We start from the raw sequence: 24,839 nt of genomic DNA, 5'->3' as shown, positions 1-24,839 counted from the left end.
CCCCGCCCCCGGGGCTTCGGGCCAGCTCCGCACCCCTTATCACCGCTGCCCCACACCGAACGCGCCGGCGGGATCGGCGGTATCGGCAGCCGCAGTCCCAGGCGGGGCCGGGCGGGGCGCGGGGGGCCCGGCCCGAGCGGCCGCTCTCACCGAGCCCGAAGCCGCCGCGCGCGCCGTTACCGAGCCGCCGCGGGCAGAGCCGCGCCAGGGCCGCGCTGCCGGGCTCGTCCCGCTGCGCCGCCGCGGCCGGGCCGGGGCCGGGGCCGCTCCCGCCGTCGCTACGGCAACCGCGCCCCCTGCCCGGTAAACCGGGCCCGCCCCGGGCCGCCGGCCAATGGCAGCGCCGAGCGCTGGGAGCCAGCCAATCAGCGCACGAGGGGGGCGGGACTAAGCGGCGCGGCGGGACGGGGCGCCGCACGGGTCAAAAAGTGTGAAATCGGCTGTTTCGCGGCGGGGCTGCCCCGGGGGGGGGGTCCCGGGACCCCCGGGCCCCTCTCAGAGCCCCGGAGGTGACACTGGTGACACGTGCGGCCTGTGGGGTCCCACGGGCGTCACACAGCACCCTGCGAGAGCCTCCGGTGTCCAACGGATGTCACAGAGCAGCCCGCGGCATTCACGGTGCCCGCGCAGCGTCCTCTGTGTCCCCAAGTGTCCCCAAGTGTCCCCAAGTGTCCCCAGGTGTCCCCAGGTGTCCCTTGGCATTCCACAGCGTGCACTGGGGTCCCACAGTGTCCCATGGGGTCCCAAAGTGTCCCCAGATCCCCTCCAGTGTCCTTTGCTCTCCTCTGCCATCCCGCAGTGTCCCGCGGGGTCCCCGGAATCCCAAAGTGTCCCCAAAATGTCCCAAGAGTCCCCAATGTCCTGGCGTTTCACGGTGTCCGTCGGTGCCCCGCGAGGTCCCACGGTGACATTGGCACCCCAAGAGGTCCCACCACGCCCAAAGGGTTCCCGCGGTGCTCGACGGGGTCCCAAAGTGACATTGGCACCCCACAGGATCCTAAAGTGTCCCCAAATGCCCCACAGTGTCCCTCAGTGTCCCTCAGTGTCCCACAGGGTCCCCTGGCACCTCATTGAGTTCCAGTGAGTCCCAAATGTTCCTCAGTGTCCCTTGTACTCCCCTGGCATCCCTCAATGTCCCTCAGTGTCCCTCAGTGTCCCTCAGTGTCCCATGGGGTCCCTCAGTGTCCCATGGGGTCCCCTCAATGTCCCTCAGTGTCCCCTCGGTGTCCCTCAGTGTCCCACACTGTCCCATGGGGTCCCCTCGGTATCACTCAGTGTCCCTCAGTGTCCCCTCGGTGTCCCTCAGTGTCCCACACTGTCCCACACTGTCCCTCAGTGTCCCCTCAGTGTCCCTCAGTGTCCCACACTGTCCCACACTGTCCCTCAGTGTCCCCTCAGTGTCCCTCAGTGTCCCACACTGTCCCACACTGTCCCTCAGTGTCCCCTCAGTGTCCCTCAGTGTCCCCCCGGTGTCCCCTCAGTGTCCCACACTGTCCCTCAGTGTCCCTCAGTGTCCCTCAGTGTCCCCTCGGTGTCCCTCAGTGTCCCTCAGTGTCCCTCAGTGTCCCCTCGGTGTCCCTCAATGTCCAGTGGGGTCACTCACTGTCCCATGGGGTCCCTCAGTGTCCCTCAGTGTCCCCTCGGTGTCCCTCACTGTCCCATGGGGTCCTTCGGTGTCCCTCACTGTCCCTCGGTGTCCCCGAGTGCCCCACGAGGTCCCCGAGTGTCCCAAACTCCCGGCAGTGTCCCCGCCCGGTGCCATCCCCGCTCCCCGGTGCCCGCGGTGCCCGGGGAAGGCCGGGGGCAGCCCCGGCGGGCGGAGCGGGAAGCGCCGGGGACCGGAGCCGCCGGGATTGCACGGCCCGGTGAGCGAGGGGACAGCGGGGGGACAGCGAGGGGACAGCGAGGGGACAGCGAGGGGACAGCGAGGGGACAGCGGGGGGACAGTGAGGGACAGCGAGGGGACAGCGGGGGGACAACGAGGGGACAGCGAGGGAACAGCGGGGGGACAACGGGGAGACACCGAGGGGACAGCGGGGGGACAGCGAGGGGACAGCGAGGGGACAGCGAGGGACAGCGAGGGGACAGCGAGGGGACAGCGAGGGACAGCGAGGGGACAACGGGGGGACACCGAGGGGACAGCGAGGGGACAACGGGGGACAGCGAGGGACAGCGGGGGACACCGAGGGGACAGCGGGGGGACAACGGGGGGACAGCGAGGGGACAGCGAGGGGACAGCGAGGGGACAGCGGGGGGACAGCGAGGGGACAGCGAGGGGACACCGAGGGGACAGCGAGGGGACAGCGGGGGGACACCCGCACAGCACCGGCTTGGACACACCGGGGATCCACCGAGGTGACCCCGCCGCGGGGCTCTCACCGGGGCAGCCCAGGTGGAGCGAGGGGGCGCCCGGTGCCGGTGCCGGTACCGGTGTGTGTGGATGTCGATGTCGGTGCCGGTGCCGGTGCCGGTACCGGTGTGTGTGGATGTCGATGTCGGTGCCGGTGCCGGTGCCGGTACCGGTGTGTGTGGATGTCGGTGCCGGTGCCGGTGTCGGTGTGTGTGGATGCCGGTGTGTGTGGATGTTGGTACCGGTGCCGGTGCTGGTGTGTGTGGATGTCGGTGCCGGTGCCGGTGCCGGTACCGGTGTGTGTGGATGTCGATGTCGGTGCCGGTGCCGGTGCCGGTGCCGGTGTGTGTGGATGTCGGTGCCGGTGCCGGTGTCGGTGTGTGTGGATGTCGGTGTCGGTGCCGGTACCGGTGTGTGTGGATGTCGGTGCCGGTGCCGGTGTCGGTGCCGGTGTCGGTGTCGGTGCCGGTGCCTCCCATCCCGTCGGGAACTGCCCCGGGTTTTCCTGCCCGTCCCAGCCCGTCCCGGTGCGGCGGGGCTCAGCCCGGGGACCCCGGCCCGGTATCGGTTCTGCTTTCGAGGGGAGGCGGCGGCGATTTCCAGGGGCGGGAGCCACCTGCCCCGGGATTCCCCACCTGCCGCCGCCCCATAAGAGCCCGGTGGCGGCGCCGGTGGCGGCACAGACCGACCGACCTACGATGGCTCCGCTCCGCCGCCTCTGCCTCCTCCTGGCTCTGCTGCTGCCGCCTCCCGCTGTACCGGCACCGGCACCGGCCCCGGCCCCGCTCCGCCGGCCGGACTGGGCCGCCTGCCGGATCCTCTCCCGGGAGCTGTCGCGGCTGCTGGCGGCCGTCAAAGAACCGCCCTCGGCGCTGGTGAGCTCGGGGGATCGGCCGGGGGACCGGGGGGACCGGCGGGGTACCGGGGGGTTCGGCCGGGGGTACCGGGGGATTCAGCCGGGGGTACCGGGGGTACCGGCGGGGGTACCGGGGAGTTCGGCCGGGGGTGCCGGGGGGTTCAGCCGGGGGTACCGGGGGCTCGGCCGGGGGTACCGGGGCTCCAGCCGGGGGTACCGGGGCTCCAGCCGGGGGTACCGGGGGGTTCCGCCGGGGATAACCGGGGCCTCAGCCGGGAGTACCGGAGGGCTCAGCCGGGGGTACCGGGGGTTCACCCGGGGGTACCGGGGGACTCCAGCCGGAGGTACTGGGGGCTCGGCCGGGGGTACCGGGGGGTTCAGCCGGAGGTACCGGGGGTTCAGCCGGAGGTACCGGGGGCTCAGCCAGGGGGTACCGGGGGTTCCAGCAGGGGGTACCGGGGGTACCGGTGGGGGTACCGGGGGTTCGGCCGGGGGTACCGGAGGTTCGGCCGGGGGTGCCGGGGGGTTCAGCCGGGGGTACCGGGGGGTTCAGCCGGGGGTGCCGGGGGGTTCAGCCGGGGGTTCAGCCGGGGGTACCGGGGGTTCAGCCCGGGGTACCGGGGGTTCAGCCGGGGGTACCGGGGGCTCGGCCGGGGGTACCGGGAGGTTCGGCTGGGGATACCGGGGGTTCAGCCCGGGGTACCGGGGGTTCAGCCGGGGATAACGGGGGCTCAGCCGGGGATAACGGGGGCCTCAGCCGGGGGTAACGGGGGGCTCAGCCGGAGGTACCGGGGGCTCGGCCGGGGACACCGGGAAGCACCGGGGGGAGCGGGCGCATCGCGGCCGGGGTTGCACCGGAGGTTCGGGGTCCCCCCGGCGGTGCCGGGACACGTGGGGACCCCCCCGATCCCCGCTCCAGGACGGGATGCTGCTGCTGGAGGAGGACCCCCAGAATTGGCCCCCCCGGATCCGCTGCAGCGACGCCTGCGACCCCCTGACCCTGGAGACCAACAACACGGTACCGGGGCACCGGGGGGCAGCCGGGGGGACCCAGGGGGGCTGCGGGGGTCCCGGGGCGGGGGCAGAGATGCTGGGGGTTCGCTTGGGCATCCCGGGTGTCCCTGGGGGTCCCAGGGGTTCAGGGGGGTTTTCCCGGGGTTCCCAAGGATGTCTGGGGGTCCCAGGGGCTCTCAGAAATGTCGGGGGGGGTCCAGAGGATGCTCTGAGGTCCCGGGGATGTTGTGGAATGTGCCGGGAGTTCCCAAGGATGATGAAGATGCACCTGGGGCTCTCGGGGATGCCTGGGGGTCCCAGGGATGCACCTGGGGGGTCTCAGAGGGGTCCCAGGGATGCACCTGGGGGGTCCCAGAAGGGTCCCAGGGATGCACCTGGGGGGTCCCAGAGGGGTCCCAGGGATGCACCTGGGGGGTCCCAGAGGGGTCCCAGGGATGCACCTGGGGGGTCCCAGAGGGGTCCCAGGGATGCTGGAAGATGCGCTTGGGAGATCCCAGGGATGTCTGAGGGTCCCAGGGATGCTGAGGATGCGTTTGGAGGTCCCAGAGGGGTCCCACGAGTGCCCGGGGGTCCCGGGGTGCCGCTGGGGGGGTCCCGGACCCCCATCTCACCCCCCGCTCCCCGCAGCGCTGCCTGCAGCGGATCCGCCAGGCGCTCCAGCACTACCGGGACCTGCTGGGCTCCGACATCTTCCAGGACCAGCCCCAGCCCCAGCTGGAGACCACCATGGAGCAGCTGCTGCGCCACGTCCAGGTGAGGAACCGGGGGCTCGCAGGGACCCCGGGGGCTCGCAGGGACCCCGGGGGGAGCCCAGGCGCCCCCTCAGCACCCCCCTGACCGTGCTGTCCCCCCGCAGGAGGGGCACGGCCGCCCACCCCGGCACCCCCTGGCTCCCACCGCGGTCTGGGCGCGGCACCTGGCGCGGCACCTGGCGCTGAAGCGGCTCCGCTCCTTCGCCGCCGTCATCAGCCGCGTCTTCAACCACAGCGCCCGCTGAGCCCTCCGGACACCGCCCCCCAGCCCTTATTTATTCCCCCTCGCCGAGGGGTTATTTATGATGTGTTATTCCCCCTATTTATCTCGGGTATTTATGAGTTTCTAATAAAGCTCCGACGGAGACGAGTGAGTGGCGCAAGGGGCAGCGCGGCCAGGGGGTGGGAAAGGGGTTTATTTACAGGGAGAGGGGTGGGAAAGGGGTTTATTTACAGGGAGAGCGTGGGAAAGGGGTTTATTTACAGGGAGGGGTCACTGGAAGTCGCTGGCGTCGATGTGGAGCGGGGGAAAGTCGGTGGAGGAGAAGAGGGAGGGGGCGGCGGGCAGGGGCAACTCCTCGGACTGCGGCAGGAACGGGTCGTGGTGGTCCAGGAGAGCGGCGCTGCCTGGGGAGGGGACAGGGAGGTGCCAGGGGACAGCTCAGTGCCCGGGGAACAGCTCTGTGCCCAGGGGACAGCTCAGTGCCCAGAGTGTGCCCAGGGGACAGCTCAGTGCCCAGGGGACAGCTCAGTGCCCAGGGGACAGCTCTGTGCCCAGGGGACAGCTCAGTGCCCAGGGGACAGCTCAGTGCCCAGAGTGTGCCCAGGGGACAGCTCAGTGCCCAGGGGACAGCTCAGTGCCCAGGGGACACCTCTGTGCCCAGGGGACAATTCAGTGCCCAGGGGACAGCTCAGTACCCGGGGAACAGCTCAGTGCCCAGAGTGTGCCCAGGGGGCACCTCAATGTCACCCCACCTCTGTGCCCAGGGGACAGGGCGGTGCCCAGGGGACACTTCTGTGCCCAGGGGACAGCTCAGTGCCCAGGGGACACCTCAGTGCCCAGGGGACAGCTCAGTGCCCAGGGGACAGCTCAGTGTCCAGGGGACAGCTCTGTGCCCAGGGGACAGCTCAGTGTCCAGGGGACAGCTCAGTGCCCAGGGGACAGCTCAGTGCCCAGAGTGTGCCCAGGGGACAGCTCTGTGCCCAGGGGACAGCTCAGTGCCCAGGGGACAATTCAGTGCCCAGGGGACACCTCCGTGCCCAGAGTGTGCCCAGGGGGCACCTCAGTGTCACCCCACGTCTGTGCCCAGGGGACAGGGCGGTGCCCAGGGGACAGGGCGGTGCCCAGGGGACACCTCAGTGCCCAGGGGACAGCTCAGTGCCCAGGGGACACCTCTGTCCCCACCACCCCAGCCCCGACACTCACCGGGGCTCAGCTGGAAATTCTCCTCGAAGGTTTCCATGTTCGGCATCAGCTCCGCCAGTTCCAGCGTCCCCAGAGTCCCCGAGCCCAGGTCCGGCCCCTCCAGTGCCTGCAGCAGCTCCTGCATGTCCTGGCTGCCCGGCAGCAGCTCCAGGTCCCTCAGCTCCGGTGGCAGTGTCCCCTGCTCCTCGGGGAGCTGCGGTGGCAGTGTCCCCTGCTCCTCGGGGAGCTGCGGTGGCTGCGCAGCTCCCGGCACCGGCTGCAGCGTCCCCGTGTCCACAGCCGCTGTCCCCTGCTCCCCCTGCAGCAGCTGCAGGCTCCCCAAACCCCCCGAGCCCACCTGCAGCATCCCCACCCCCCCAGGCAGCACCTGCACGGCCCCCGGTGCCACCTGCACTGTCCCCTGGAGGTTGGGGACCCCTGATCCCACCTGTGGTGTCCCCAAGCGCTGGGGCTGTGGTTGAAACGTCCCCAAGCCCGTGGGCTGCAGGGTCCCCGGCCTCGTGGCCACCACTTGTGGTGTCCCCAGGTTCCCAGGGGTGACCTGCAGGGTCCCTGGGCTCATGGCCACCACTTGTGGTGTCCCCAGGTTCCCAGGGGTGACCTGCAGTGTCCCTGGGCTCGTGGCCACCACTTGTGGTGTCCCCAGGTTCCCAGGGGTGACCTGCAGTGTCCCTGGGCTCATGGCCACCACTTGTGGTGTCCCCAGGTTCCCAGGGGTGACCGGCAGTGTCACCTGTGCTATCCCCAGCCTGCTGGCCACCCCCTGAGGTGTCCCCACATTCCCAGGGGGGACCTGCAGTATCCCTGGGCTTGTGGCCACCCCCTGAGGTGTCCCCACGTTCCCAGGGGGGACCTGGGGTGTCCCCAAGCTCTGGGGCTGTGGCAATGCCAGGCCACCAGACTGCTGTGTCCCCTGCCCTCCGGGCTGCAGCTGCAGCGTCTCCAGGTTCTCCGTGGCCACCACCAGCTCCTCTTCTGTCTGCCACTTGCTGGGCTGCCTGGAGCCAAGGGGATCGGGTCAGGGGGTCCCACAGGGTCAGGGGATCCCACAGGGTCAGGGGGTCCCACAGGGTCAGGGAAGGATCCCACAGGGTCACAGAGGGATCCCACAAGGTCATGGGAGGATCCCACAAGGTCATGGGAGGATCCCACAGGGTCATGGAAGGACTCCACAGGGTCAGGGAAGGATCCCACAGGGTCAGGGGATCCCACAGGGTCAGGGAGGGATCCCACAGGGTCATGGAGGGATCCCACAGGGTCAGGGGATCCCACAGGGTCAGGGGATCCCACAGGGTCACGGAGGGATCCCACAGGGTCAGGGGATCCCACAGGGTCAGGGAAGGATCCCACAGGGTCAGGGGATCCCACAGGGTCATGGAGGGACCCCACAGGGTCATGGAGGGACCACACAGGGTCAGGGAACGATCCCACAGGGTCACACAGGGATCCCACAGGGTGACACAGGGATCCCACAGGGTCAGGGAAGGATCCCACAGGGTCAGGGAAGGATCCCACAGGGTCATGGAGGGATCCCACAGGGATCCCACAAGGTTATGGAAGGACTCCACAGGGTAAGGGGATCCCACAGGGTCATGGAGGGATCCCACAGGGTCACAGAGGGATCCCAGAGGGTCATGGAGGGATCCCACAGGGTCATGGAGGGATCCCACAGAGTCACAGAGGGATCCCACAGGGTCACAGAGGGATCCCACAGGGTCACAGAGGGATCCCACAGGGTCAGGGGATCCCACAGGGTCACAGAGGGATCCCACAGGGTCATGGAGGAATCCCACAGGGATCCCACAGGGTCATGGAAGGATCCCACAGGGTCATGGAAGGACTCCACAGGGTCATGGAGGGATCCCACAGGGTCAGGGAAGGATCCCACAGGGTCAGGGGATCCCACAGGGTCATGGAGGGATCCCACAGGGTCAGGGAAGGATCCCACAGGGTCAGGGAAGGATCCCACAGGGTCAGGGAGGAATCCCACAGGGTCATGGAAGGATCCCAAAGGGTCACAGAGGGATCCCACAGGGTCATGGAGGGACCCCACAGGGTCAGGGAACGATCCCACAGGGTGACACAGGGATCCCACAGGGTCAGGGGATCCCACAGGGTCATGGAGGAATCCCACAGGGATCCCACAGGGTCATGGAAGGATCCCACAGGGTCATGGAAGGACTCCACAGGGTCATGGAGGGATCCCACAGGGTCACAGAGGGATCCCACAGGGTCAGGGAAGGATCCCACAGGGTCACACAGGGATCCCACAGGGTCCCAGGTGTCCCCACAGCCCCTCACCTGGAGGACACGCGGATCAGGCGCCGGTTCAGGTACTTCTTGGACTCGTTCAGGTTCCCTGGGGACAAAAAGGGCTCAGGGGGGGTGTCAGGTGTGAGCCCAGCTCAGTCCCAGGCCCTGCCAGGCCGTACCCTCCTGCCTCTGGCTGTAGTAGGGCCCGAAAGCCTCGTCCCGGGGGGTGTTGGGGTACAGGTACTTGAGGGGGTTTTCTGGAATGTTCTCCTCCATCATCATCTGGTAGTCGCGGATGATGTCGGGCAGCGCCAGCGACACCAGCTCCGAGGCCGTGTAGGGATCCACGGCGTGGAAGGAGGGGGATCCTGCAGGGGGGGACAGCAGGAGGGGTGAGGGGCTGCACCCCGCGCTCCTGGGGGGGTCCTGGGGGGGTCACTCACCTTTCTCGTGGTGCTCCACCCACGTGAAGGTGACCCCGCCCAGGACGCTCTCGCTGAAGCGCAGCAGGAACGTCCCCGTCAGCCTGGACTTGAGCAGCTTCTTCTCCTGCTTGTGGCTCACGAAGCCCAGGATGAGTCTGGGGGAGGCACCGTCAGCCCCTGCGGCCCCCCCAGACCCCTCCCCAGCCCCCCGGCCCTGCTCGTACCCGTCCTTCCAGAGCTGCTTCAGGTGCTCCTGCAGCAGCCCCAGGATCCCGTCCAGCCACGCCCAGAAGGAGAAGCCGGCGGCTCCGTCCTGCGGGAGAGGGGATGGGGACATGGGGACATGGGGACATGGGGACAGGGGGACATGGGGACATGGGGACATGAGGACATGGGGACATAGGGACATGAGGGACAGGGACATGAGGGACATGGGGACATGGGGACATGAGGGACAGGGGGACATGGGGACATTGGGACATGGGGACATGGGGACATGGGGACATGAGGGACAGGGACATGAGGGACATGGGGAACGGGGACATGGGGACATGAGGGACAGGGGAACAGGGACATGAGGGACATGGGGACATGGGGAACGGGGACAGGGGACACGGGGACATGGGGACATGGGGACATGAGGGACAGGGGGACATGGGGACATGAGGGACAGGGGACATGAGGGACACAGGGACATGAGGGACAGGGGAACAGGGACACGGGGACACAGGGACATGGGGACATGGGGACATGGGGACATGAGGGACATGGGGACATGGGGACATGAGGGACATGGAACATGGGGACATGGGGACATGGGGACAGGGGACATGGGGACAGGGACATGGGGACATGAGGGACAGGGGAACAGGGACACGGGGACACGGGGACACGGGGACATGGGGACATGGGGACATGGGGACATGAGGGACATGAGGGACAGGGGAACAGGGACACGGGGACACGGGGACACGGGGACACGGGGACATGGGGACATGGGGACATGGGGACATGGGGACATGAGGGACATGAGGGACAGGGGAACAGGGACATGGGGACATGGGGACATGAGGGACATGGGGACATGGGGACGTGGGGACGTGGGGACATGGGGACATGGGGACAGGGACATGGGGACATGGGGACACGGGGACATGGGGGACATGGGGACATGGGACATGGGGACATGGGGACATGGGGACGTGGGGACGTGGGGACGTGGGGACATGGGGACATGGGGACACGGGGACATGGGGACACGGGGACATGGGGACATGAGGGACACAGGGACAGGAGGGACAGGGGAACAGGGACACGGGGACATGGGGACATGGGGACATGGGGGACATGGGGACAGGGGACATGGGGACAGGGGACATGGGGACATGGGGAACGGGGACAGGGGACATGGGGACAGGGGACATGGGGACATGAGGGACATGGGGACATGAGGGACAGGGGGACATGGGACATGGGGACATGGGGACATGAGGGACAGGGGAACAGGAACACGGGGACATGGGGACATGGGGACATGAGGGACACAGGGACATTGGGACATGAGGGACATGAGGGACATGGGGAACGGGGACAGGGGGAACGGGTACAGGGGACATGAGGGACACAGGGACATGAGGACATGGGGACATGAGGGACATGGGGACATGGGGAACGGGTACAGGGGACATGAGGGACACAGGGACATGAGGGACATGAGGACATGGGGACATGAGGGACATGAAGGACAGGGACATGAGGGACAGGGGAACAGGGACACGGGGACATGAGGAACATGGGGACATGGGGACATGGGGACACGGGGACACGGGGACACGGGGAACGGGGACAGGGGACACGGGGACATGGGGACATGGGGACATGAGGGACATGGGGACATGGGGACATGGGGACAGGGACATGGGGACATGAGGGACATGAGGGACATGGGGACATGGGGACATGGGGACACGGGGAACGGGGACAGGGGACATGAGGGACAGGGACATGGGGACATGGGGACATGGGGACATGGGGACACGGGGAACGGGGACAGGGGACATGAGGGACAGGGACATGGGACATGGGGACATGGGGACATGGGGACACGGGGACATGAGGGACACGGGGACATGGGGACATGGGACATGGGGACATGGGGACACGGGGACATGAGGGACACGGGGACATGGGGACATGGGGACACGGGGAACGGGGACAGGGGACATGAGGGACAGGGACATGGGGACATGGGGACATGGGACATGGGACATGGGGACATGAGGGACATGGGGACATGGGGACATGGGGAACAGGGACATGAGGGACAGGGACACAGGGACATGGGGACATGAGGGACAGGGACATGAGGGACATGGGGACATGGGGACATGAGGGACATGGGGACATGGGGACATGGGGACATGGGGAACGGGGACATCGGGACATGGGGACATGAGGGACAGGGGAACAGGGACATGGGGACATGAGGGACATGGGGACATGGGGACATGAGGGACAGGAGACATGAGGGACACAGGGACATGAGGGACAGGGAACAGGGACACGGGGACACGGGGACATGGGGACATGGGACATGGGGACATGGGGACATGGGGACACGGGGACACGGGGACATGGGGACATGGGGACATGGGGACATGGGGACATGAGGGACATGAGGGACAGGGACATGAGGGACATGGGGACATGGGGACATGGGGACATGAGGACATGGGGACATGGGGACACGGGGACATGAGGGACATGAGGGACATGAGGGACAGGGGAATTAGGACATGAGAGACACGGGGACATGAGGGACAGGGACATGAGGGACAGGGGGACATGGGGACATGAGGGACATGGGGACATGAGGGACAGGGGGAACAGGGACATGGGGACATGAGGACATGAGGGACATGAGGGACAGGGGAATGGGGACATGAGAGACACAGGGACATGAGGGACAGGGACACAGGGACACAGGGGGACAGGATCATGAGGGAATGACAGGACAAGGTCACAGTAGGGAACAGGGTCGTGGAAGGCCAGGGCCACTCAGGGACTGATGGGACAGAGGGACAGGGCAGGACTGGGGACAGAGGGACAGGGGGACAGGGTGATGGCAGGACAGGGCCATGAGGGGACAGCTGGGACAGGGCCACAGAGGGGACAGGGCCATGGGGACAGAGGGGACACAGGGGACACAGGGACACAGGGGACAGGCCCTACTCACCTTGGAGAACTTGGGCCAGGCCACGCTGCTGTCCGGTGGTGGCTTCGAGCCTTGAGGGGAGAGCGGGGTGAGGGAGGCCAGTGCAGCCCTGTCCCCCCATGTCCCCCCATGTCCCCTGGTGTCCCCCCGTGTCCCCCCGTGTCCCCCCGTGTCCCCCCCGGTGTCCTGGCCTTACCCAGGAGTTTCTCGGCCAGCATGAGGAGGTTCTCCCGGCTGAGGCCCCGCTCGGCCACGCTCTGGAACTGCCAGCTCAGCACCTCGGCCAGCCGGGGCCACGGGGCCGGGGGGGGTGAGGAGAAGAACTGCTGGGCCTGGGGACACGGGGGGACACGAGGGGACACTGGTGAGTGGGGATGGGGACACGGGGGGACACGAGGGGACACTGGTGAGTGGGGATGGGGACACGGGGGGACACGAGGGGACACTGGTGAGTGGGGATGGGGACACTGGTGAGTGGGGATGGGGACACGGGGTGAGGGGGGATGGGATATGGGGAGGGGATGGGACATGGGGAGGGGATGGGGACACGGGGGGACACGAGTGGGACACTGGTGAGTGGGGATGGGGACACGGGGAGGGGATGGGGACATGGGGGGACATGAGGGGACACTGGTGAGTGGGATGGGGACACGGGGGGACACGAGGGGACACAGGTGAGTGGGGATGGGGACATGGGGAGGGGATGGGGACATGGGGAGGGGATGGGGACACAGGGAGGGGACAGGGACACAGGGAGGGGATGGGGACACGAGGGGACACGGGGTGAGTGGGGATGGGGACACAGGGAGGGGATGGGGACACGAGGGGACACGGGGTGAGTGGGGATGGGGACACAGGGAGGGGGCAGGGACACAGGGAGGGGATGGGGACATGAGGAGGGGATGGGGACACGGGGTGAGTGGGGACTGGGACACAGGGAGGGGACAGGGACACAGGGAGGGGGTGGGGACACGAGGGGACACGGGATGAGTGGGGATGGGATATGGGGAGGGATGGGGACACGAGCAGGGGATGGGGACACGGGGTGAGGGGGGATGGGGACACAGGGAGGGGATGGGGACACGGGGAGGGGATGGGGACACGGGGAGGGGATGGGGACACGAGGGGACACAAGGTGAGTGGGGACTGGGACACAGGGAGGGGACAGGGACACAGGGAGGGGGTGGGGACATGCACTGGAGCAGGGAACAGGATCAGAAAGGGACCAGGGACGGGGACATGTGGCAGGGGTGGTGTCCAGGGGATGGGGACAAGACAGGGACCACAGAGACATGGAAGGGGACAGGGACAAGGGATGAGAACATTCACCAGGGCAGGGGACAGGGAGCAGGGGATGGGACGGGGATCAAGGACAGGACAGGGATGGGGATAAGTGGCAGAGGATGAGGTTCAAAGGATGGGACACACACCAGGGCAGGGGACAGGAGTGGGACAGGGACCAAGGGACGGGGAAATGCAGCAGGGGACAACAGGGACCAAGGACATGAAGCAGAGCAGGGGACAGCAGGGGACAGAGATGTGCAGGGATGGGGCAGAGCACAGGGGACAGCCAGGACAGGACAGCAGGACGGAGGTTTGGCAAGGGGCAGGGACAGGGATGAGCCAAGGGACAGCCCAGGGGGGACACCAGGAGAGGGGTGGCAGGGCTGGGAGCACCGGGGGTGGCTCAGGGCCGGGGGGTCCCGCTCGCCTTGGGGTCAGAGCTGAGCATGTTGAACCAGAGGGATGGAGGCCCAGGCGCTGGAGAACTGGTTGTTGTTGGAGATGATGACGAAGGGCAGCGTGGTGGTCTGGGGAGGGGACAGGGGGTCAGGCTGGCCATCCCCAGCCCCCCCAAACCCCCCCAGCCCCCCCAAACCCCCCCAGCCCCCCCAGCCCTCACCTCCAGCTCCAGCTCCAGCCCGCAGTAGGCGTAGGCCAGCGTGAAGGTGATGAGGTGCAGCTCCTCCGTCACGGCCAGGGGACCCTGCCAGGAGGTGACACCGCTGTCACCGCCCGGCCCCGGCCCCCACAGCCCCCCCGGCCCCCAGCCCGCGCCCACCTCGCCGCCGCTGCCCTTGCCTTGCCAGCCCTGCTGTCCTTCTGCTCCTTCAGCGTCTGTGGGACGGCAGAGTCAGCCCGGGGTGGGGTCCCCACCCCGCTCCCCACCCCGGGGGGGATCTGGGGGGTCCCTACGAGGTACTGGAAGTCGCAGACCAGCCCCTCCTGGGGACTGTCCCCGGCCAGGAGCGTTTTGCTGCTCGATGTGAGGATGTTGAACCTGCGAAACCTGCGGGGCAGAGACGGGAGGTGGGCAGGGGGGGTCGGGACCCCTGGGAGGGCACACGGGGGTGAATTGAGGGGGGTCAGGACCCCTGGGGGGGGGCTGTGGGTGGGGATCGAGACCCCCCCTCCCAGGAGAGGCCATAGCCCAGCTGGGGATGGAGGGTCAGGACCCCCAGAGGGGCTGGGGGGGGGGAGATCGAGACCCCTGGGGGAGGCAGCTCTGCTGCAGGTGGGGGTCAGGACCCCCCCAGGGATGGCAGGTGGGGGTCAGGACACCCCTCAGGGGTTGGGGGGTCCCCAGAGGGGCTGTGGGGGGGATTGACACCCCTGGGGGAGGCAGCCCTACTGAAAGTGAGGGTCAGGACCCCCTCCAAGGAATTTCAGGGGTTCAGGACCCTCCCTCAGGAGCTGGGGGGTGTTCAGGACCCTCCCTCAGGAGTTGGGGGGGTTCAGGACCCTCCCTCAGGATCTGGGGGTGTTCAGGACCCTCCCTCAGGAGCTGGGGGGGGGTTCAGGACCCTCAGGAGTTGGGGGGGTTTCAGGACCCTCCCTCAGGAGCTGGGGGGGGGTTCAGGACCCTCCCTCAGGAGTTGGGGGGGTTCAGGACCCTCCCTCAGGAGCTGGGGGGGTTCAGGACTCTCCCTCAGGAGTTGGGGGGGTTCAGGACCCTCCCTACCTCCCTCAGGATCTGGGGGTGTTCAGGACCCTCCCTCAGGATCTGGATGGGTTCAGGACCCTCCCTCAGGATCTGGGGGTGTTCAGGACCCTCCCTCAGGATCTGGGGGGGGTTCAGGACCCTCCCTCAGGAGCTGGGGGGGTTCAGGACCCTCCCTCAGGAGTTGGGGGGTGTTCAGGACCCTCTCTCAGGATCTGGGGGGGGTTCAGGACCCTCTCTCAGGATCTGGGGGTGTTCAGGACCCTCCCTCAGGATCTGGGGGTGTTCAGGACCCTCCCTCAGGAGTTGGGGGGTGTTCAGGACCCTCCTCAGGATCTGGGGGGGGGTTCAGGACCCTCCCTCAGGAGTTGGGGGGGTTCAGGACCCTCCCTCAGGAGTTGGGGGGGTTCAGGACCCTCCCTCAGGAGTTGGGGGGGTTCAGGACCCTCCCTCAGGAGTTGGGGGGTTCAGGACCCTCCCTCAGGAGTTGGGGGGGGGTTCAGGACCCTCCCTCAGGAGTTGGGGGGTTCAGGACCCTCAGGAGTTGGGGGGGGGTTCAGGACCCTCCCTCAGGAGTTGGGGGGGGGTTCAGGACCCTCCCTCAGGATCTGGGGGGATGCTCAGGACCCTTCCTCAGGATCTGGGGGTGTTCAGGACCCTCCCTCAGGATCTGGGGGGGTTCAGGACCCTCCCTCAGGAGTTGGGGGGGGTTCAGGACCCTCCCTCAGGATCTGGGGGTGTTCAGGACCCTCCCTCAGGATCCGGGGGGATGCTCAGGACCCCCGGGGTGGTGTCACATCCCCGCTGCCGCCTCCAGCGCTCTCCCAGCTCTCACCCTTTGATGCTGGGCGGGTCCCTGCAAGACACAAGGGGGGTGTGAGGGGCAGCGGGACCCCCGCGGGCGGTGGGGCTCACACGGGGGGGGTCTGTGGGGTGGGGGGGTCCCACCTGTCGATGTGGATCTTGGCCTCCATGCGGTGGTTGCGGTCGTGCAGCCTCACGAGCAGGCGGGCGCGGGTGGAGAATTTGCTGGCGGTGCGGAGCACGAGCGGGCGCTTGCCGGGGTTGGGGGTGCTGGGCTGCTGCTCCACCACGAAGGCGCTGGGGAAAAAGGAGGGGGTCAGGGTGTTATAGATACCTTTTATATTGTTGGCTTTTCGCAAATATTAAAATGAATGTTACGTGTATAAGAATGAGAGATTTTGTTGTGTTAATATGGTTTTCTTTGTTTCTGTTATTGATGTTATTTATGTTATTTCTGTTATTGATGAAATTTAGATATGGTGGTGTAATACATATATGTTAGGTTATGGCATAGTGTTAAAATAAAAACTGCCTTTGTTTGTATAACCCAAAAACTGAGGAAAAAAAAAAAAAAATAGCTAGAGAACTCCTGCATTTGTAAACTATCTTATCCAGATGAAGACAGCAGTGACCAGAGCTCTGGGGGAGAAATTTATTGCATTCCTGGTATCAGAGTATGTAAATCTCAATGGCGCCAAGAAGATTGATCTATTGGGAAGGGGGCAAGAGAAAACTAAACAGAAGAACCCCAAAGAGCCTAAGAAGAATGTATGAATATGTATGAGAAATTATGGATATGTAGTAGGATTCTGTTTTTTAGGGACAATCCTTTGTTAGTGGGTGTGCTCTCTTGGCTGAATGCAGAGACACCCGGCCCTATCTGTATACTTTACTTTATTTGTTTCTCCTAATTGTTTTTTTATTAAACTTTTAAATTCTATAAAAATTATGTGAACCTCGTTTTTCACAAGGGCTGCCCCGAGATCCCCCTGTCCCCCCCGTGCTGCCCCCACTTCCTAAAATGAGGGAACATCCCGATTTGGAGGGAGCACAGGGGGATCATCCAGCCCCTGGCTCAGCACAGCCCCAGAACCTGCCCGGTCCCAAATCCCAACATTTGAGTGTTGTCCAAACGCTCCCTGAGCTACAGAACTCTGGAATAGCCACAGATGGAAGGGGCACATCAGGATCATCGAGCCCAGCTCCTGGCCTGGCACAGGACAACCCCAAAATTCCCAAAATTCCCAAATCCCAGCACCTGACAGCACTGAGAACCTGAGAGTATTGTCCAAACAGTCCCTGACCCCTGGGATTCTGGAATATCCTGAGCTGGAAGGGACCCACAGGGATCAAGAACAACTCCTGGCCCTCCATGGACACCCCAAAAGTTGTTCAAACACTCCCTGGCTCCTGGAATTCTGGAATATTCTGAGCTGGAAGGGACCCACAAGGATCAAGAACAACTCCTGGACCTCCATGGACACCCCAAAAGTTGTTCAAACACTCCCTGGCTCCTGGAATTCTGGAATATCCTGAGCTGGAAGGGACCCACAAGGATCAAGAACAACTCCTGGCCCTCCATGGACACCCAAAAGTCCCCCCACAGCACCCGAGAGTTGTTCAAACACCCCCTGACCCCTGGAATTCTGGAATATCCTGAGCTGGAAGGGACCTACAGGGATCAAAGCCCAACTCCAGGTTCTGCACAGGACACCCCAAAATCCCACCCTGTCCCTGAGAGTGTTCTCCAAATGCTCCTTGAAGTGGGAAGGGGCCCAGAGCAACCTGTGAGTCCCAGGACACCCCCAAAAATCCTAAATCCCAACACCTGAGAGCGTTTTGCAAACACCCCCTGACCTCTTGAATTAGAGAACATCCAAAACCACAAGAGACCCATCAGGATCATTGATCCCAGCTCCAGGTCCTGCACAGACACTCCCAAAATCCCACCCTGTGCCTTGGGAGCGCCATCCAAACCCTCCCGGAGCTCCGGCAGCCTCGGGAGTGTCACCAGTTCATGTTCCAGTGTTCAACCACCCTCTGGGGGAAGGAACCTTTTCCTGATCTCCCCGCTGGCCCAGCCCTTCACATCCTGCCCCACACCTCTCCAGCCCTTCAGATCCCGCCCCACACCTCTCCAGCCCTCCGGATCCCGCCCCACACCTCTCCAGCCCTTCACATCCCGCCCCACACCTCTCCAGCCCTTCAGATCCCGCCCCACACCTCTCCAGCCCTTCACATCCCGCCCCACACCTCTCCAGCCCTCCGGATCCCGCCCCACACCTCTCCAGCCCTTCACATCCCGCCCCACACCTCTCCAGCCCTTCGGATCCCGCCCCACACCTCTCCAGCCCTCCGGATCCCGCCCCACACCTCTCCAGCCCTTCACATCCCGCCCCACACCTCTCCAGCCCTCCAGATCCCGCCCCACACCTCTCCAGCCCTTCGGATCCCGCCCCACACCTCTGCAGCCCTTCACATCCCGCCCCACACCTCTCCAGCCCTTCACATCCCGCCCCACACCTCTCCAGCCCTTCAGATCCCGCCCCACACCTCTCCAGCCCTTCACATCCCGCCCCACACCTCTCCAGCCCTTCAGATCCCGCCCCACACCTCTCCAGCCCTTCGGATCCCGCCCCACACCTCTCCAGCCCTTCGGATCCCGCCCCACACCTCTCCAGCCCTTCACATCCCGCCCCACACCTCTCCAGCCCTCCAGATCCCGCCCCACACCTCTCCAGCCCTTCTTCAGATCCCGCCCCACACCTCTCCAGCCCTTCGGATCCCGCCCCACACCTCTCCAGCCCTCCAGATCCCGCCCCACACCTCTCCAGCCCTTCTTCAGATCCTGCCCCACACCTCTCCAGCCCTTCACATCCCGCCCCACACCTCTCCAGCCCTCCGGATCCCGCCCCACACCTCTCCAGCCCTCCAGATCCCGCCCCACACCTCTCCAGCCCTCCAGATCCCGCCCCACACCTCTCCAGCCCTCCAGATCCCGCCCCACACCTCTCCAGCCCTCCAGATCCCGCCCCACACCTCTCCAGCCCTTCACATCCCGCCCCACACCTCTCCAGCCCTCCGGATCCCGCCCCACACCTCTCCAGCCCTTCACATCCCGCCCCACACCTCTCCAGCCCTCCAGATCCCGCCCCACACCTCTCCAGCCCTTCAGATCCCGCCCCACACCTCTCCAGCCCTTCGGATCCCGCCCCACACCTCTCCAGCCCTCCAGATCCCGCCCCACACCTCTCCAGCCCTTCACATCCCGCCCCACACCTCTCCAGCCCTTCACATCCCGCCCCACACCTCTCCAGCCCTTCGGATCCCGCCCCACACCTCTCCAGCCCTTCACATCCCGCCCCACACCTCTCCAGCCCTTCACATCCCGCCCCACACCTCTCCAGCCCTCCAGATCCCGCCCCACACCTCTCCAGCCCTTCAGATCCCGCCCCACACCTCTCCAGCCCTTCACATCCCGCCCCACACCTCTCCGGCCCTCCGGATCCCGCCCCACACCTCTCCAGCCCTCCGGATCCCGCCCCACACCTCTCCAGCCCTTCACATCCCGCCCCACACCTCTCCAGCCCTCCGGATCCCGCCCCACACCTCTCCAGCCCTTCTTCGGATCCCGCCCCACACCTCTCCAGCCCTTCACATCCCGCCCCACACCTCTCCAGCCCTTCACATCCCGCCCCACACCTCTCCAGCCCTTCAGATCCCGCCCCACACCTCTCCAGCCCTTCACATCCCGCCCCACACCTCTCCAGCCCTTCAGATCCCGCCCCACACCTCTCCAGCCCTTCGGATCCCGCCCCACACCTCTCCAGCCCTTCGGATCCCGCCCCACACCTCTCCAGCCCTTCACATCCCGCCCCACACCTCTCCAGCCCTCCAGATCCCGCCCCACACCTCTCCAGCCCTTCACATCCCGCCCCACACCTCTCCAGCCCTTCGGATCCCGCCCCACACCTCTCCAGCCCTTCTTCAGATCCCGCCCCACACCTCTCCAGCCCTTCGGATCCCGCCCCACACCTCTCCAGCCCTCCAGATCCCGCCCCACACCTCTCCAGCCCTCCGGATCCCGCCCCACACCTCTCCAGCCCTTCACATCCCGCCCCACACCTCTCCAGCCCTCCAGATCCCGCCCCACACCTCTCCAGCCCTTCTTCACATCCCGCCCCACACCTCTCCAGCCCTTCAGATCCCGCCCCACACCTCTCCAGCCCTTCCGATCCCGCCCCACACCTCTCCAGCCCTTCAGATCCCGCCCCACACCTCTCCAGCCCTTCGGATCCCGCCCCACACCTCTCCAGCAGGTGCGTGAGCTGCTCCTGCAGCCGCTGCTCCAGCAGGGGCATCTCTGCCACCAGCGGGTCCCTCTCGTAGGTCACTTTTTGTCGCAGGTCGCTCAGCGCCCGCAGCAGCTGCCGCAGCTGGAACAGCCCCTGGCCCAGCTGCGTGAACCTGGGGGGGAGCCAGACAGCTCAGAGGGGTCTGGGGGCAGCCCCCCCGAGCCCCCCGAGCCCCCCCAGCCCTACCAGGTCTCCAGCGGGCGCAGGTTGGTGTCGCCGGGGCCCCCCAGGCACAGGCGCTGCTGCCGCAGCCGCCAGTCCCCCAGCTCCTCCCGCAGCAGCTCCTGCAGGGTCTCGCTGCGCCCCAGGAGCTGCTGCATCTGAGCCAGCACCTCCTGGGGGGAGATGTGGGTCTGAGGGTCAGGGTGGTCACGGCCCCCCCTCCCCAAACCCAGCCCGGCCGCCCCGACCCCCTCCCCAAACCCAGCCCGGCCACCCCGACCCCCTCCCCAAACCCAGCCCGGCCACCCCGACCCCCTCCCCAAACCCAGCCCGGCCACCCCGACCCCCTCCTCAAACCCAGCCCGGCCACCCCGACCCCCTCCCCAAACCCAGCCCGGCCACCCCGACCCCCTCCCCAAACCCAACCCAGCCCGGCCGCCCCGACCCCTCCCCAAACCCAGCCCGGCCCGGCCACCCCGACCCCCTCCCCAAACCCAGCCCGGCCACCCCGACCCCCTCCCCAAACCCAGCCCGGCCGCCCCGACCCCCTCCCCAAACCCAGCCCGGCCGCCCCGACCCCCTCCCCAAACCCAACCCGGCCGCCCCGACCCCCTCCCCAAACCCAACCCGGCCGCCCCGACCCCCTCCCCAAACCCAACCCAACCCGGCCACCCCGACCCCCTCCCCAAACCCAGCCCGGCCGCCCCGACCCCCTCCCCAAACCCAACCCGGCCGCCCCGACCCCCTCCCCAAACCCAACCCGGCCTCCCCGACCCCCTCCCCAAACCCAGCCCGGCCACCCCGACCCCCTCCCCAAACCCAGCCCGGCCACCCCGACCCCCTCCCCAAACCCAACCCAACCCGGCCACCCCGACCCCCTCCCCAAACCCAACCCGGCCACCCTGACCCCCTCCCCAAACCCAGCCCGGCCGCCCCGACCCCTCCTCACCCTCCGCTGCCGGTCCAGGTTCTGCAGCTTGGCCTGGAGCGCTTGGAGCTCCTGCCTGTACTCGGGGTCCCTGCTCCTCTCCCTCTCTGCGGGCAGGGGAGAGGGGTCAGGCTTTCGGGGGGCCTGGAGGGGGTTCAGGGCAGTGCCACCCCCCCGTCTGCCCCGCCTGGGGCTCACCTGGCTGGTAGTGCACCTTGTAGCAGAAGTCAAAGGCATCCTGCAAATCCTCCAGGTGCCTGAAGGCTCGGTCGGCTTCCTGCGGGCACAGCGGGGTCAGGAGGGGCCGGGCAGCCCCCGGGGGGGCTGGGCGGGGGTCTCGGGGTGGTGGTGGTGGGGGGATACCTGCAGGGCCGTGTGGAACTCGCTCAAGCGCCGCTGGATCTGCTGCTCCCGGCCGCTCTCCGGGGCTGGGCTGGGCGCGGGGGTCGAGCCCCCCTAGGGAAACACGGGGTGTTGTGGGGGGCAGCGGCCGCGGGACCCCTCGGGGTGCGGGGGGGGGACACAGCCCTGCCCCCCTACCTGCCCCCCCGCCTGCCCCAGGCGCAGGATCCGCCGCTCCTCCTGCAGCAGGTTGGCCACCAGGTTGGCGAATTTCTCCGGCTTCTTCGCGAACTCGGCCTGCGGAGGGGTTTGGGGGGGGCTCAGCGGGGCGCGGAGAGCCCCCTCCTCACTGCGCTCCCCCTGAAGCTCCCCAGCGCACCTGGAGGTCGCGGTGGGCTTTGCGCAGGTTGTGCTTCAGCATGAAATCCTCGTAGCCCGAGCCCAGGCTGCCCAGGCGCTCGCCCAGCAGCACCAGCAAGGAGTGGAACAGCATCGGGGCGTGCGAGGAGAGCGGCTCCTCCGCCTGGCGCCTGCGGCAGCGGGGGCTCAGCACCGGCACCGCCCTGCCCGTGACCCCCCGGTGCCGCCCCCAGCCCCGGATTCCCCCTCCCGTTACCAGTTCTGGTCCTCGATCCAGGCGGCCAAGCACTGCCGCACGGCCATGGGCAGCGCCGAGCCCGCGTACAGCTGGTGCACCTGCTCCAGGTAGGTGTTGGCCAAGCTCTGCACCTCCTGCCACTGCGCCATGCTGGGGGGACAGCGGATCAGGGGCGTCCTGAGGATCCCCCCGGTCCCGGCAGGACCAGAGGGCGAGAAACACCCGCGTGTCCCGGCTGGGAACCGCTGAGCCCCGCGTACCTGCCTGCGGCACGGGCGGCCCGGGGGTCCTCTGTTCCTGCTCGGTTCTGGGTGATCCCGGGGGTCCCTGTGCTCCTGATCGGTTCTGGGTGATCCCGGGGGTCCCTGTGCTCCTGCTCGGTTCTGGGTGATCCCGGGGGTTCCTCTGTTCCTGCTCGGTTCTGGGTGATCCCGGGGGTTCCTCTGCTCCTGCTCGGTTCTGGGTGGTCCCGGGGGTTCCTCTGCTCCTGCTCGGTTCTGGGTGGTCCCGGGGGTTCTCCTGCTGGGTTCTGGGTGGTCCCGGGATTCCCTCTGCTCAGCCTCAGCCCCGGCAGCTCCCGGGGTTCCTCTGCTCCTGCTCGGTTCTGGGTGATCCTGAGGGTTCTCCTGCTCGGTTCTGGGTGATCCCGGGGGTCCCTGTGCTCCTGCTCGGTTCTGGGTGGTCCCGTGGGTCTCCTCTGCTCCTGCTCGGTTCTGGGTGGTCCTAAAGATTCTCCTGCTGGGTTCTGGGTGGTCTTGGGGGTTCCTCTGCTCCTGCTCGGTTCTGGGTGGTCCTAAAGGTTCTCCTGCTGGGTTCTGGGTGGTCTTGGGGGTTCCTCTGCTCCTGCTCGGTTCTGGGTGGTCCTAAAGGTTCTCCTGCTGGGTTCTGGGTGGTCTTGGGGGTTCCTCTGCTCCTGCTCGGTTCTGGGTGGTCCTAAAGGTTCTCCTGCTGGGTTCTGGGTGGTCTTGGGGGTTCCTCTGCTCCTGCTCGGTTCTGGGTGGTCCTAAAGGTTCTCCTGCTGGGTTCTGGGTGGTCTTGGGGGTTCCTCTGCTCCTGCTCGGCTCTGGGTGGTCCCGGGGGTTCTCCTGCTCGGTTCTAGGTGGTCTCGGGGGTTCTCCTGCTCGGTTCTAGGTGGTCTCAGGGGGTCTCCTGCTCGGTTCTGGGTGGTCCCGGGGGTTCTCCTGCTCGGTTCTGGGTGGTCTCGGGGGGTCTCCTGCTCGGTTCTGGGTGATCCCGGGGGTTCTTCTGCTCGGTTCTGGGTGGTCTCGGGAGTTCCTCTGCTCTGGCTCAGCCCCGGCAGCTCCCGGGGGTCCCCTCGCTCCCGCTGGGGTGGCCGCGGGCCGGCAGCCGCGTCCTACGGGGGGAGCAGGGGGTGAGCCGAGGTCGGTTCCCCACCCGGGGCGGGGGGCACACTCACATAACGCCCACCACGAGGGTCCCCGGCAGCCCTTATGCAGCACCCCAGGCCCCTCCTCAGAGGCCCCCCGAGACCGGACCCCCATCGAACCCCTCGGGCAAGCCCGGGCACCCCCAGTATCCTTCCCGCAGGGATGGGCGCCCCTAAACACCCCCCGCCCCGGCGGGACAGCCCTCCAAGGGACGTTTTGTGTGCCACAGCCGGGATCCCCTGCCTGTGCCTCCCTTCTCCGGGGCGCCCCGTGCTCCAGAACCGCCCATGTCCCCCCCGGAACCCCCGGTCCCCCCTCGGGGTCCCGGACCCACCTCCGCCGCTACCGGAGCAGGAAGGCGGGATGGCCACGCCCCCTCCTCCGCCCTGTGCGATGATTGGCGGAGCTGCCGGCAGATGCCACGCCCCCCTCCCAGCTCTGCTCGGTGATTGGTGAATGCTAACGCCGAGGCCACGCCCCCGCGGGCAGCGGCGAGCCCCGGGATGGTTCATTTCCCCAAGTTGACGTCACACGGGGGGGCGGTGCCTTGTGGGCGGGGCTAAACGAGAGGGCGGGGCCATGGGGCGGGGTCAGCGGGAACCGGGGGAGGGAACGGCGGCGGCCCGGGATGGGCGGGGGGGGACCGGGACAGAGCCGGAGGGACCGGGACAGAGCCGGAGAGACCGGGATAGAGCCGGAGGGACCGGGACAGAGCCGGAGAGACCGGGACGGACCGTGGGGACAAGGGCTGGCCGTAGGGACAGGGGGATAAAGCCAGGGAGACAGCGACTGGTCGTGGGGACAGAGCCAGGGGGTGGGGACAGCAGTGGGGACAGGGACAACAGAGCTATGGGGACAGGGGCAGAGCTGTGGGGACAGCGACAAGCCGTGGGGACAGGGGTACAGGGTCAGGGAGACAGGGAGAAGCTGCAGGGATGGGGACAGGGCCAGCGCCACGGGGAGGGTGACACAGAGCCATGGGGACAGGGACAAGGCAGTGTGGCCACTGGGATGGACTGGCTGTGGGGCCA

At 67.0% G+C, this 24,839-nt stretch overlaps 3 protein-coding genes across 4 annotated transcripts; 2 read left to right on the top strand and 1 right to left on the bottom strand.

Moving 5' to 3' along the window:
- The first annotated feature begins 1,803 nt into the window (after positions 1-1,803).
- On the top strand, positions 1,804-5,332 carry IL23A (interleukin 23 subunit alpha). Of its 2 annotated transcripts, XM_058861047.1 has the most exons (5): positions 1,804-1,865; positions 3,004-3,225; positions 4,126-4,224; positions 4,848-4,973; positions 5,077-5,332. In XM_058861047.1, the coding sequence occupies exons 2-5, from the start codon at positions 3,049-3,051 to the stop codon at positions 5,215-5,217; spliced, it is 543 nt and encodes a 180-aa protein (XP_058717030.1). In that variant the 5' UTR covers positions 1,804-1,865; positions 3,004-3,048; the 3' UTR covers positions 5,218-5,332. The 2 variants fall into 2 exon arrangements, with proteins under 2 accessions (XP_058717030.1, XP_058717029.1); XM_058861046.1 differs by lacking the exon at positions 1,804-1,865 and having other exon boundaries at positions 2,509-3,225.
- A 60-nt stretch (positions 5,333-5,392) lies between these two features.
- STAT2 (signal transducer and activator of transcription 2) lies at positions 5,393-22,815 on the bottom strand. The gene is given in 25 exon segments (XM_058861065.1): positions 5,393-5,599; positions 6,399-6,601; positions 6,635-7,396; positions 8,700-8,757; positions 8,831-9,019; positions 9,095-9,231; positions 9,301-9,389; positions 12,312-12,361; positions 12,487-12,622; positions 14,002-14,034; positions 14,036-14,101; positions 14,194-14,297; positions 14,372-14,408; positions 14,487-14,580; positions 16,067-16,087; positions 16,180-16,332; positions 20,344-20,502; positions 20,577-20,725; positions 21,502-21,587; positions 21,679-21,757; positions 21,844-21,936; positions 22,021-22,119; positions 22,202-22,352; positions 22,439-22,570; positions 22,681-22,815. Coding segments are annotated over 24 exon segments (3,213 nt in total). The 5' UTR covers position 22,570; positions 22,681-22,815; the 3' UTR covers positions 5,393-5,465.
- On the top strand, positions 22,568-24,205 carry LOC131590811 (uncharacterized PE-PGRS family protein PE_PGRS10-like). The gene is made up of 7 exons (XM_058861129.1): positions 22,568-22,612; positions 22,671-22,747; positions 22,863-23,035; positions 23,068-23,110; positions 23,220-23,321; positions 23,360-23,473; positions 23,704-24,205. Exons 1-7 carry the CDS (start codon positions 22,568-22,570, stop codon positions 24,203-24,205), a joined length of 1,056 nt encoding a protein of 351 aa, XP_058717112.1.
- Positions 24,206-24,839: the final 634 nt, after the last annotated feature.

Source organism: Poecile atricapillus, chromosome 35 (genome assembly GCF_030490865.1).
Source record: "Poecile atricapillus isolate bPoeAtr1 chromosome 35, bPoeAtr1.hap1, whole genome shotgun sequence".
Lineage (NCBI taxonomy): Eukaryota > Metazoa > Chordata > Aves > Passeriformes > Paridae > Poecile > Poecile atricapillus.
Note: the sequence above shows the minus strand (reverse complement) of the source record. Positions and strands in the feature narration are given on the sequence as shown.